At 59.9% G+C, this 13,561-nt stretch overlaps 1 protein-coding gene across 1 annotated transcript in view; it reads right to left on the bottom strand.

Annotated features, from left to right (window-relative positions):
- WDR27 (WD repeat domain 27) overlaps positions 1-13,561 on the bottom strand; it is a 40,264-nt gene that overhangs the window by 23,623 nt on the left and 3,080 nt on the right. The window contains exons 3-16 of the mRNA XM_081094702.1: positions 12,193-12,334; positions 10,102-10,226; positions 8,964-9,077; positions 7,853-7,904; positions 6,579-6,649; positions 6,145-6,241; positions 5,149-5,251; positions 3,731-3,834; positions 3,537-3,598; positions 3,126-3,247; positions 2,588-2,670; positions 2,236-2,314; positions 886-963; positions 191-288 (exon numbers count right to left, since the gene is read on the bottom strand). Of these exons, the coding sequence (XP_080950828.1) occupies positions 191-288; positions 886-963; positions 2,236-2,314; positions 2,588-2,670; positions 3,126-3,247; positions 3,537-3,598; positions 3,731-3,834; positions 5,149-5,251; positions 6,145-6,241; positions 6,579-6,649; positions 7,853-7,904; positions 8,964-9,077; positions 10,102-10,226; positions 12,193-12,334 (1,330 nt within the window). The remainder of the gene's footprint in view (positions 1-190; positions 289-885; positions 964-2,235; positions 2,315-2,587; positions 2,671-3,125; positions 3,248-3,536; positions 3,599-3,730; positions 3,835-5,148; positions 5,252-6,144; positions 6,242-6,578; positions 6,650-7,852; positions 7,905-8,963; positions 9,078-10,101; positions 10,227-12,192; positions 12,335-13,561) is intronic.

A 13,561-nucleotide genomic window follows, 5' to 3' on the forward strand; every position in this document is an offset into this window, starting at 1 on the left:
CAGACGGGAGCTGTGCGGCCGGGCTCTGCACCCGCTCCTCCCACACACAGGGGACAAGTGCTGGTCTCAGTCTAAACCCAGCACTGCCCTGTGGCTCCAGGCCACCGAGGTCGCGAGGCTGCAAGGTCACAAGGTTGCTTAAACTCTATGCACGAGGGACACGGGCAGTGAGCGCCTCCCCACGCCATACCTGAGAACTGCACGCAGTGCACGGCCACCGGGCCCGCGGCCACAGCCAGCCGCCTGCGGAGCTGGGTCGGCGGAGGGCTGTCCGAAGGGCACTCCTGACTTAAGGAGGCGGAGAAGATAAAGGTCAGGAGGGGGTTCGAGGGGAGACGGGCAACAAATGCACTGGATCTCCCCGTTCCTGTGTGTAACTCCATCCCATCAGACATGGTGCAGACGCACATAAACTGACTTCCAGGACCACGAAATGACTCTTGAAAGACTGGCATCCCTTCGTGCCAACATGCAGGTGTTTCAGCACAAACACCAAGCACTGACCACATGTAAGTGACCTCGTGGGACACCGTGACGGCTCAGGGAGGGGCAGGTCGGTTCTGCTTTGAGTTTAGACCCTGTGGGTCGTGTCTCCCTCACACTGACTGCTTCCATCGTGAGCAGATCATCACCTTCCCAGCTTTCAAAAGAAACCAGGGGCGGGCTGACGGACATACATCGATGGTGCACACGTCTGTGTACACATGTACATACATCAGAGTTAACTTTGACTGAAGGACATACATCAATGTGTGCACATGCCTGTGTACATGTGTACATACACACAGACACATACAGGTCTACACCTGTGTGAAAAGTCAGTACACTATTTAAAGGGTTTCTCCAAATCACCAAGTTTACTCGGAAGGTCAGCCAGCTGCCCACCAGGTGTGAGTGCTCCTGCGTCGTGAAGGTCTCTTACAGCCACTCTTGACATTGGTCTTGGGTGAGAACATGGTCACACTGCGGGAAGGAAAGGCTCACATCAGCTTCCGAGGTGACGGGCCTCAGCTGCTTAAGAGAACAGTGAGAAGCACAGCCACGCATACGTGCCATCGTGTCCCCAGGCAGTCACATGCGGAGTGACTGAACTCTGAGACTCGTCAGCACCGGCCGGCAGTGCTGGGAAACCAACTGCACCGGGCGGCAGTGCTGGGCAACCAACTGCACCAGGCGGCAGTGCTGGGCAACCAACTGCACCGGCCGGCAGTGCTGGGAAACCAACTGCACCGGGCAGCAGTGCTGGGCAACCAACTGCACCGGCCGGCAGTGCTGGGAAACCAACTGCACCAGGCGGCAGTGCTGGGAAACCAACTGCACCGGGCGGCAGTGCTGGGAAACCAACTGCACCGGGCGGCAGTGCTGGGAAACCAACTGCACCGGGCGGCAGTGCTGGGAAACCAACTGCACCGGGCGGCAGTGTACTTCTACGGACAGCGCTGGTCATGCCATCGTGGGCAGGCCACAGCGGAGGAGCCAGAGGGCTGGCGGGGGCCGGAGGTGGAACGTCGCACAGAGGGGAGCAGCGGCCTGGCCACTGCAAGCACCACCAGGTGGGCCTCTGGGCGGTGCCCCTGGCCCAGGAGGATGGTGGGGAGCCCAGAGGGTGGCTGCAGGGGGCATCAGGGGAGCATGGCAGAGGGGAGTCATCGGGGACGAGTCAACCAGGGCCCCCAGGCTTCCCGCTCACTGGCTGTTTTGTGACGGGGTTCAGACAGACAACGGGTCAAGATTTGAGGGGCAGTGCCTGCTTCTGAGACACGCGGGCCCTGAAGCACCGGGGCCCGTGGCTGCTGTACCTGAAAGTCCTCGTGAGCCCCAGTTCCCAGCCCGCCGCTCCCACTCGGCCCTGACAGCCCTGCTGCGCCCCAGCGCTGGGTGCAGCGATTTTAACACCGTGGTCAGAGCGAGGCTGTGGTCTGGGGGGGACAGTGCGGTCAGGCCCCAGGCCATGTCCCTCCTCACAGGTGGTCAGTCACAACCACTGCAGCCAGGCAAGGACCCAGGGGCCAAGGGGCCGGTGCACACTGAGCACTCAGCAGGCTGGCCCTGCGGCTGCTGCACATCTGTGAGGGGCCAACCCCATTCTAACTGTGGTGCCCGCCATCTCCCGTCTCCCGTCTCCCACCTCCCGTCTCCCATCTCCCGCCCTGCTGGTGGCCCTCAGGACACACTAGGCCGCAGCTACTGTCACTGCCCTGCTCCCGTGGGAGCGGCTATGAGCCATCTACTCACTGGGGTGCAGCCGTGTACCCGGAGGACCGGACGCGGCTGTGGAAGACCAGGGGCTGGTCCCGCAGGGAGCTCTGAGTAGCTGGCAAGGCAGTTAGAGAAACGAGAAAAAACATCTCATGATCCATCATATCCCAGCGCCCACAGCCCGCACTGCTGGACCCTGAGAAGCAGCAGTTCCTGAGTTCCTGTGAGTTGTACACAGTTCAGGAGAAGAAACCTCGCACATTCCCTGCACAGAAACATGAGAGGGGCAGGAACAAAGGAGCCCAGCAGACCCCCCCCCCCCCCAGGCAGCACGACACAACGATAACAACGTCTGCGTTTTCATGTTCATGTTTCATGTCACACTGACCGGCTTGCTGGTGGCCGGCCGGCTTGATACGTGTCGCCTCAGCGACTCCAAAATACAGAGGGGAGGTCGGCGAGACACCGGAGCTGAAAACAGAACTGCACCGTGGGAGCTGTTTCCACACAACAGGGGCCTGAGGGCGGTCACAGACCAGTCCCTGCAGGTGTGGCCTGCAGCTGAGAGGAGCGACCAACCCTCAAGCTCATTCTTATCTTCCCAAGAAGTAAATTTGTATTTTATAAAAACACTGTTTTATAATCTGCATTCTATCCTGAAATACAACGGTGTTTCACACTAAAACAAACTTAAGGGTAGTATAGGTGGGAGTTTACTGAACTTTGCTCTGAATTCTGCCAACTGATACACAGACACGTATAGCCCCTACCTGCCAGACCCACCTGGCAGACCCACCTGCCAGACCCACCTGGCAGACCCACCTGGCCGACCCACCTGGCAGACCCACCTGGCCGACCCACCTGGCAGACCCACCTGCCAGACCCACCTGGCAGACCCACCTGGCAGACCCACCTGGCAGACATACCTGGGCAGCACTGAGAGCTGCGTTCCCAGGTGGGGGTGCTGCTGGGACCTCACCAGAGCGGCTGGGTCGAGCTCCAAGCCGGCGATCTCATTGCCAAACATGGAAGCGAGTAAGCAGAAGGCCTGTGATGGGTGGTGACAGAATGAGACGTGACTGTGATGCCATCACAGACGAGCAGGCCCCACTGCAGTGCACACAGCCGTCCCTGCAGGGAGCCCGCGTCCCTCACAGCAGCCGTGCTGCCTGATGGGTGGGGAGCCCGCAGAGCACCGTGGCTCCTCACAACTTCCCCACAAAGGCCTCATGGGAAAGCCGGCATGTCACACGCGGAGGAAAGGGAGCACGAGTCACGTGGACGGACGGACAGATGGACGCCCCCAGACGCCAAGGTCGGGAGCGCTGAGGACTGACCTTCCCACGGCTGCTCGTCATGGCACACGACCCGGCCACCTGGATGCTGAGGTTTCGAAAATCTGAATTTCCACAAAGAGAAATAAGCAACATTTAAGGGCTTTCTGCCCTAAAACTCACTCCCCAACAACAGTCAAAGATAACATTAACGTGACATGAAATGTACAGCGAAGGTGGTTCGAATCTGCGCTCACCCTTGTAATGCAGGGCAGCCTCCAGCTCAAAGCTCGCCAGGTTCAGGATGAATAGTCCAGCGGAGCTTCCGACCCACACACAGCCGGTCCTCTCCGGGGAAAGGCTTCAGAGAGAGACACGTGGGCCGGTCTCATTTGTGAGCTTCAGTTCCAGGGTGTCGTCCCCGAGCATCACCCACGCTCCTGTGAGCACAGCGTAACCGCGGAGACCGCACGGGGCCTCTCTGCCCGCTGCAGGTGAATGTGCCTGCCGCCTGAGCTACAAGCTACGAGCACCCACAGCTGGGCTGGTGTCAAAGGGTTTGGGTGCCCTTGGAATCCAGTCTCCGGTGAGACCAGCAACTCAGCTCTGATCTGCGACATCCTGAGGCCGCGAGAGGTTAGTGCGCGTCCCCCGCAGGACAGCGCAGGCGGCCCCGTGAGGCTCCTGCCCACCGGCCGGCAGGCAGCTTTGCACGCGAGAAGCAAACTCCAGAGGAAACTGCACCGAGCAGCAGAGCTCCCAGCGAGCGGCACACAGCTCTGCTGCTTCCTCTTCTTGGCGTCCAGCTCACAAACCAGACGCGAGTTCCTCTGTGACGGATGCGCCCCCTCTGGCCCACGGTCTCCCTCCGGCACCTGAGGACTGAGCCAGGCACAGCCTGGTCACCGGGCACCTCCAACAGCCCAGCTCCCCGGGACCCATTCCTGGCGTCCTCACCTCCAACGCCAGACCACAGAGCAACAAGTCAGTTGTCCTGGGGGAAACGGGACCCTGAGACGCGGTCCAGACCCTCCCATCACTGCCTGCCTGGGACGGGCGCCCACAGTCTCAGGCCCCACAGTCAGCTCAACTGCCCGCCAGGCGACTGCTCCGCTTGGCCTCCAGCCACGTGCCACCAGCCAGGGGCGTCTGGGCAGACAGGGCCACCCCAGCCAGGCCACAGGCAGGGCTGCAGCCCCCGACCCTGCCCCTGCCTCCTGGGGGCCGGAGTCCTTGGTCGTGTCCGGAACCTCCCACGCTCTGTGCCACGGGTGGACACACCTGCCACCTCCCTTTTAATCCCAGTTAAGCAGCGGCCTCCTTGTGCTGCCAAGTACCTGTAGCATTTCTACCAAACACAGGTGAGTGAGCTCGTCGCGGACCATGTTAAACGCACACACTGCAGAACGACTTAGGAGTGCGGCTCCCTTCACCCACCACACAGGCCGAGAGCTGCCTAGATTTTATGAGCAAAATAAAATAACCCCATTTCTCTTATCAAATACATTGAACATGACTGACCAAGTTGACCAACTTTAAGACTTAAATACTCAATGCTAACATCACCAACAGCTACACAAACACTAAAATAACCCGGTGTCGTTCCCACCACCTAAGAAACGGACCTGACTTGAGGGGTTTTCTCCTGGGGGCCGGGCCGAGCGACCACACTCACCATCCATGCCCGGGGCCGGGGCCCGGTGGCAGGTCGCAGCGCGCCAGGCTCAGGACGGGGAGCACCACGTCGACCCCATCCCCTCTGTCCAGCCCGCTCTCTCCTGGAAGAGTCAGTGACAATCCCACATGGAGGGGAAGCATGGGGGGCGGGGGGGGGGGGCGGGGAGTGGCAGACGCAGGTGCTGCTGGTCGGCCGATTGGGGCCGAGGGACATGGGCTGCTTCCTCATAGTGGACACGAGAAAGCAGCGGCCCCGTCACGAGGCCGCAGGGCGCGGGTGTCCAGTACAGGCCACAGAGGGAGGGAGGGCACGGTCGCCGTGGGTTACAGTGGTTTGAGCTTTGCTTCAGGATAAATGGGCTCTAACAGAAGAAATCACGACAGCCAAGACGTAAAGCATTCGGAAAAGGTAGACAGTTGGGAAAAGGCAATTCTGGCCGATTTTAAGAGGAATGGCTAGAGTCATCTGGGAAAAAGCGAGAAATGCAAACTGGGCCTACGCTGCCCTCGGCGTGCGGGCGGAGGGTGGCCTGCGCTCGGAGCCTCGGACGGCAGTCCCACGGGAGGCCCTGCCGGACTACAGGCAGAACCAGGCCCCGGGCAGGCAGCTCCTGACAGAACCTAGGCGGCTGGAGCGCGTGGGACCGTGCGCCCGGGGGTGGGGGGGTGGGAAAGACGGGGGGGGGGGCAGGGGAGGTGACGACAGGTGACACACAACAGGGCGGGCGGGGCCCATCCAGGGGGAACCCAGATCTGAGCAAGGCACAGTCTGCTGAGCGAGGAAAACCCATGGCGGCCGGAAGGCATTCACCCTGGACCCTCATCGCCATGACAACCACCCACAGAAGGAGTGGAGTGTTCACTAGACCCTCCCCCTTACCCCCCCCCTCCCCCGGATCTGTGGTTCCTGCAGAGGTCTGAGGTCAGACCTGACCCTGCTGCAGCCCCTCCTGCCTCACATCCGGGGTCAGAGGTGAGAGGTCAGGGGCATCACCTGGCCGCCTGGCGTAGAAACTCTCCGTCTCTTTCCTCAGGTCCACACGCGTCACATGACGATAATGATGACCTTCAACCAAACTGAAGATGCACAGCTGGCAAACGAGACGGGGGCCTCGCCCTCGTCAGCGGGCGCGAGGAAAGGCAGGGAGAGCCAGACAAGGGACGAGGGTGGGAGCAGACGAGAGACAAGGCGCGTGGCCCTGGGGTCCCCGAGCCTCTGCCCTGGTCTGAGCCCCACCCCTCGGCCCCTGCTGACCGTGGCTGAGGGCACTGTCTCGGGTGCAGGCACCACACAGGCCTCTGCAGACCCCGGCGGGCTCCCCAGGCGCACGCCACCAGGGCCCGGGACAGCCCGGGGACTCCAGGGTGACAGCGGTCACTCGGGTGAGCCAGGTGTGCGGCTCCAGGAGGCCCCGACCCTGCCCTCACCTGGCCCTCGGCGCCCCCGGCCACCAGCTGCTGGCTCTCCCCATCGATGAAGAGGCTCAGGAGGGGGGAGGCTGGTGAGAGGAAGAGACGAACGTTACCCTCAAAGGCGCTGGTACAGTTTAAAGGAAACTCTCAGCTTACTTATTCCTTCAGTCAGTTCCAACTGCTCTGAAATCATTTCTGCACAGAAAGTAGAAACAGCGAGTACAGTGCTGGGCTGGCAGGTGACTGCGTCTCTGCCCGCGTCACTTAAGCCCTCGCTGAGTCGCTGGCGGGGGGGGGGGGGGGGGGGCGGGGGGACCGCACAGCAAGTGCCCGGAGCACAGACGCCCCAGGACGGGCCTCGGGTGGCCAGGCTCCATGAAGCTAAGGATTCATGATGGACAGCAATTAAATGGCATCTTTTTAAATTGCTGCCTAGGATGTCATTTCACTTAAGACATATTGTGCATCTAAACTGCCAAGAATTTGGAAGGAGAGTTAAGATAAATGGGCATTTAAAAACACCCCATGGCCTAAAAACTCTAAATGATGTGAAAACCAAGTTTGTAATTGTTTTCTGGACAGTCCGGTAGTTCACATAATTTCAGGAAAGTAATTCCAGCACGATCCCCAGGCCCAGGCTCTGGCCCTGCTTGTGTTGCCGCCGAGTGTGACAGCAGCCCGTCCCCGCAGACCGCGGCCCTCGGGGGATGCGGAGTCAGGGCCACACTGCTGCCCTCACATGGCTTCCCTGCTCCCTTCCCAGGAGAGGAGTGCTGGGCCTAGCGGGACCAGGAAACCACTCCCAGGAGGCGCTGGGGCCCTGCACGGAGGTCACCCGGCCCCGCATCTCACAGGCCCCACGGAGACCCATGCTGGCACCCTGCCCCACCGCCGGTGCCAGTGTGCAAACGCTGAATGCGTTTGTGTATCTGTGGCGACCGTGGACGGTGTCAGCCATGACCAAGGGGACGGACTGAGGAGAGTGTGTGGGGACCCGGCCGCATGCCTGGGCCCACGGGGCACGCGTCCCACGAACACGCAGCTCCGGGCCCTGCTCTGTGGGACAGCGCCGTGGCCACGCCTCCCCACACCCCCACCTTCCACAGCTCCCAGCCACGCTCAGACTTTAAAGCTAAAATGAAGACAGTCGGTGGGAGCGAGGCAGCTAGAGGGGTGATACTGACCCCCGACTGGCGCTCCGTGTGCCGACCACACCTGCCCCAGGAGAGCGCAGAGGCGTGGCCACAGGCAGAACGAACAAACATAAGGGCTAGTTAAGGGCCAGTTACCTGTCAGCACCGCCGAGCTGTGCATCAGCGCCCCCGTGCGACAGTCCCACACCTGAGGGCAGACACAGCTCGTCAGGAGGGTGGCTGCCGCTGCTGCTAGCCCTGCAGCTAACACTCCAGGCCAGCGGTCAGCAAACTGCGGCTCGCAAGCCACATGCGGCTCTTTGGCCCCTTGAGCGTGGCCACAAAGTTTCAATCGCACTGTACGTGCGCGCCCGCACGTGGTGTTTTGTGGAAGAGCCACGCTCAGGGGGCCGCAGTTTGCCGACCGCCGCGCTAGGCAGCCACAAGCTACCCTGCAAGTGCTTTCCTGGGAGAGCAGACAGCGACGGGAGGACAAACAAGGGAACGGCACAGTGAGACGTGGCCTCCTAGGAAGCACCACGTTTCCAGACCAGCCCACCCGCGAGGCCGGGCGGGTGTCCACCTGCTCTGCACGCTCGCGGGGAGAGTGGCGCGTGCTCACCAACACCCAGCTCCTTTCATCCCCACGAGGGCTGCCGCGAGGCTATGGCACCGCAGGTCCAGTCCCCATTATTCCAGAGGAGCGGGGGCACAGCACGGCAGCACCGCTGTGGGCAGCAGAGGGCACCGGGAGCTGGGGGACACCCTCCCACGGCTGCACCTGGCACCGTCCCGGGGCCGGGAAGGTGAGGCCGTTCCTGTCCCTCCCGTGCAGGTGGGGTCAGTGCTCTCCTTTCTCTCTCCCTCACGGAGACCGTCCTCCCTCGGTCACCAGCCATCATGACACGGGCTGATGTGGACTGCGATGGGGACTGAGCTTGCATTTTAATTTATTTTCTTCTTGAGCCAATGTTGTTCTGATTGAGTCCTGATACCGGACGACGGTTCTACTGCTCCAGGGCCGTCCTTGACGCCGCGGAGAGAAATCAGTTTTCTCCCCGAGGCCTGGATCCAAGGAGGCACCCAGCTGACTCGATGCCTCGAGCCCACGTGGGAATAGGGGACAGAAGGGGCACTGTGAGCGCCATCGGCTCCCACACCGGCCGTGGCCTGGCTGAACCGGGGGTGGGAGGTCAGGAGGGCAACTATCGCGCAGACACCACAGCCCTAACTCTGCTCCGTCTGGCTGCGGGCGGGGCCGCCCTACCTTGAAGCTTCTGTCCTCAGACCCCGAGACGACCACATGCGCTTGCCATGCACAGAACTCAGCTGCGGTCACGGGGCCCTGGTGCCCCTCTAGCTCGGCGCACCCGGTCCGGCTCTGTGGGTTGCACAGTGAGACCAGTCACTGGATGTCCCAGCAATGACAGCTAAGAAGGCGCCTGTGTCTCACAGAAAAGAGTTTCCGTTAAAATACACCCTGCAGGGCTCCCTCTTCCCGTGCACGGAGCTGACACCCGGACAGCTGAGCACAGCGCCCGGTGCCACAGGAGCCGGTGGCCACAAACACCACCGAGGCCGACCCACTGCAGGCCCTTCCCACAAGGATGTGTTCACAGCCCCAGCCCCGTCCCAGGACACTTCCCGCCTCCATCTGTGAGGTCACCGCCGACACTGCCCTTCCCCAGGGTGAGCCGTCAGCGTAGAACCAGTGAGCAGAGACGTGTTCAAAGGCAGGTGTGCCCCCACAGCCCGCACACAGCAGGTCCCGCCACAATCACCAACACGACGTCCCGCCTCTGTCCTGCCTGCCCTACGGTTTTAACATGGGCACGGCAAGGGACTCTCGGGGGGCCAACAGCGTGCTCAATCACTGTGCCCGTGACACCACAGCGTGCCCCGACAGCGCATCCCATGCGACCACGGGTCCGAGGGAACAGGGCCCCGCCCACTCTGTGACACGGGCCCAAAAGCCGTTCCTGGTCCAACACAAGACTCAATGGTCACAGAACCTGCAGGTGGCAGCACATCCACATCAGCCAATCTCGATGAAGAATCAACGAGCAAGTCCACTTCTCAAGGGGAAGCAAGTGTTGGTAAGAGAGAGGCAGGCAAGGCCCACACTCTGAGGCTCTCTGACAGAGAAGGCCGGGAAGTGCCCGTGTTCTGTGTTCCGTGTTCCGGAGCATGTCTGTGCCCTGGTCCCCGGGCGTCCCGGCGAGGCCTCCGTCCACATGAGACAGCAGCGTCGTCTCCAGGGGCCTCCATTGCAAGATACAGATGAGCGCTCCCTTACTCCCCTCACGTGTCTACAGAAACTCGCCCAACTAGGGCCGCTGACAAGAGGCAGGCGGACCTTGCCCGCGAGGCCCCGCACTGTGCCCGCCATCCACAGCTGCGCTCACCTGCACGTGCAGCACGAGGACCCTGTTGCCAGCGCACACCGCAGCCATCTGGTCGTCCGGGCTGAACTTCACGCACCGCACCTCTCCCAGGCGGGCGCCCAGGACGAGCCCGCGTGGGTCCGTCCCTGGAGGGGGGGGCGGGGGGGGAATGCAGCCGCTAGTTGGTCATCAGAGGCAGGACTGCGTGTCCCCGGGAGTCAGCTCCCAGGCAGGGACACGCTCGCGGGGTGACTGAGCTGTCGGACGACTGGCTCTTTGAGAGAATTAGACACGCTGAATATAAAAATTCCTCTGGAAATAGGCGGAATTGCCCAGAACTGCCAATAGCGTGTGGGAACCCGTCCGTGCAGACCCGTGAGGGGAGAATGAGCTTGATCTGACCCACTGCGGGGTGGGGCACAGGACGCCCCTGAGCCCGGTGCCTGCGTCCTGGGAGCAGATCTCCACATTCCAGATCCACGTGGGGCTCAGCTTACAAACTTGGGGAGTCCGGCCCCTCCAACGAGACTGTCTGTTTACCAAGACCCCAGGAGGGAGCAGATTCCTAACAGGTGCCTCACTATACGCAAATGTGCATACCATACACACATGTGCCTGTAGGCGTGGACTACATTCATGTGTACCCTGTGTGTAGTATGTATGTGTGCACGTATGTACATATATACTGTGCATGTGTGTATAAGGTGTGCTTGTATATGTGTGCTAGAACTATATGCATGCACATACCATATGTATATGTGTATGAATGTACTAAATATGTGTACTGCGCACATGTTTCTGTGTGCATGCATGCTGTGCATGTGCGTACTAGATGCGTTTGTGTATCTGTGTGCTATAAATGCATGCACATATACCATATGTGTATGCATGTGAATGTGCATTATGCATGTGTGTTGCAGTGTACGCATGTACATGCTTATGTAGTATGTATTAGATATATACCATGTACATAGTGAATACCTGTACTGTATGATGTGTGTACATAATGAATGTGTGCATGTATGTACATTGCATGTAGGTATGAATATAGTATGCGTGCATGTGTATTGACACTGTGTGTGCGTGTATGTTTGGATTTGTATGTGTACACATAATTACATGTGTGTGTATGTGTGTAGTGTGCATATGTGTACATAATGTATACACATGTGCATATACTGTGGGTGGGTGGGTGCTATGTGTGTGTGCGTGTGTGTTTATGTTTGCATGCATGTGTGTAGTTACACATGTGAGTGTGTACTATATCGTGTAGTGTGTACACATGTACATATAGTACATGTGTGTGCTGTACTGTGTGCATGTCTTTATATGTGTATGTGTGTGCTATATTGTGTAATGCGCACATGCATGTTTGTGTACTGTTGGGTGCTGTGTGTACATGTGTGTTTGTTTTGCATACATGTGTTTACATGAGTGTGTGTGTGCTACCATGCATGTGCACGTGTGTAGATGTCAGTGGTGGCACACTGATATTGCAATGACCATACTATAAAGAAGGTGGAGTATAAACTATTATAGAGGCTGCTGCCTAAATTCAGTCGATTTTAGGAGTAATTCTGTAACTTCTGAATGTAGCTCCATACTGTGGTCGTCACCAACGTCTCACGCGCATCTGATAAAACTCGGACACACAGCCCTCAGCACGCAGGCTCGGTCTCGGCTCCTCAGAGAGGCCAGGCCCCCAGATCCCTCTGCCTCACAGACGCTCCCAGCACTGCCCACCCTCCCGCCTCCCGCCGCCGGGACGGCTCCCCGTGAGCATGTTGCCATGATCTGTCTACGCCTCGCTCTCCACTGCCCGCATGTGTGTTTCCCACTCCAAGCTGTGAACTTGCCCCAACTCCATCGGGAAAGAATATTTCAACTCCCTCCACGTTTCAGATGCCACTAAAGTCACAGATTCCAACGCAAGAAAATGTGAAGGTTAAACGCACTGAGTTCAGGAAGCGGCTTCTCGCTCGGCCGTGTTCCGCCAGCTCCGCACCTGACTTCAAGGTCCCAGGGTCACGCAGGACCAGCCCCCGTGTGCACCAGCTATTTAAGGGGAAGTTGCTCCGGGACATTGTGAAGTGGTTTTAGGGCTGCACCTACCGTGAAGCGCCTTCTCTCTGCACTCGTCCAGCCTCCACATGAGCACGTGGTCTTGTGAGGCAGAGCAGACCACAAGCGGGTGCTCCGTGCTGCCGAACACCACAGCAGTAATTGGCTGATGGTGTCCTCTTAAGATCAGAAGCTTAAAAATTCACAAAAACATCATTGATTAGAGGTAACAAACAAAATAACATGCCAATGTAACCTCAAACCTAAAAAGATAAATGGATTGAGTTTTTCAAATATATTGACTTTGCGTATTCATTTATTAAAACCCTATGTACTACTAAACCAATCTCGTGAGCTCAGCATGGCATGTAGCTCAGTATCACAAATAACAGGCAGCAGGAAAGGGCAGCGCCCTCACCCCCACTACCCACTGCGTGTGATTGAACAGTGCCTGCTGCACCCACCGCATGCCAGGGAGGGGACAGCTGTGACCCAGGGGACAGCGGTGTGACCCAGGAGGGGGCAGCTGGGTGACCAGGGAGGGGTCAGCGGTGTGACCCAGGGGACAGTGGTGTGACCAGGGAGGGGACAGCGGTGTGACCAGGGAGGGGGCAGCGGTGTGACCAGGGAGGGGACAGCGGTGTGACCAGGGAGGGGACAGCGGTGTGACCAGGGAGGAGACAGCGGTGTGACCAGGGAAGGGACAGCGGTGTGACCAGGGAGGGGGCAGCGGTGTGACCAGGGAGGGGACAGCGGTGTGACCAGGGAGGGGGCAGCGGTGTGACCAGGGAGGGGGCAGCGGTGTGACCAGGTAGGGGGCAGCGGTGTGACCAGGGAGGGGGCAGCGGTGTGATCAGAGAGGGGGCAGCGGTGTGACCAGGGAGGGGGCAGCGGTGTGATCAGAGAGGGGGCAGCGGTGTGACCAGGGAGGGGACAGCGGTGTGACCAGGGAGGGGACAGCGGTGTGACCAGGGAGGGGACAGCGGTGTGATCAGAGAGGGGACAGCGGTGTGAACAGGGAGGGGGCAGCGGTGTGAACAGGGAGGGGGCAGCGGTGTGACCAGGGAGGGGACAGCGGTGTGACCAGGGAGGGGACAGCGGTGTGATCAGAGAGGGGACAGCGGTGTGAACAGGGAGGGGGCAGCGGTGTGAACAGGGAGGGGGCAGCGGTGTGACCAGGGAGGGGACAGCGGTGTGACCAGGGAGGGGACAGCGGTGTGATCAGAGAGGGGACAGCGGTGTGAACAGGGAGGGGGCAGCGGTGTGACCAGGGAGGGGACAGCGGTGTGATCAGAGAGGGGACAGCGGTGTGAACAGGGAGGGGGCAGCGGTGTGACCAGGGAGGGGACAGCGGTGTGACCAGGGAGGGGACAGCGGTGTGACCAGGGAGGGGACAGTGGTGTGATCAGGGAGGGGGCAG

This window comes from Myotis nattereri, assembly GCF_964212035.1.
Source record: "Myotis nattereri genome assembly, chromosome: 6".
In the NCBI taxonomy this organism is placed as follows: Eukaryota; Metazoa; Chordata; class Mammalia; order Chiroptera; family Vespertilionidae; genus Myotis; species Myotis nattereri.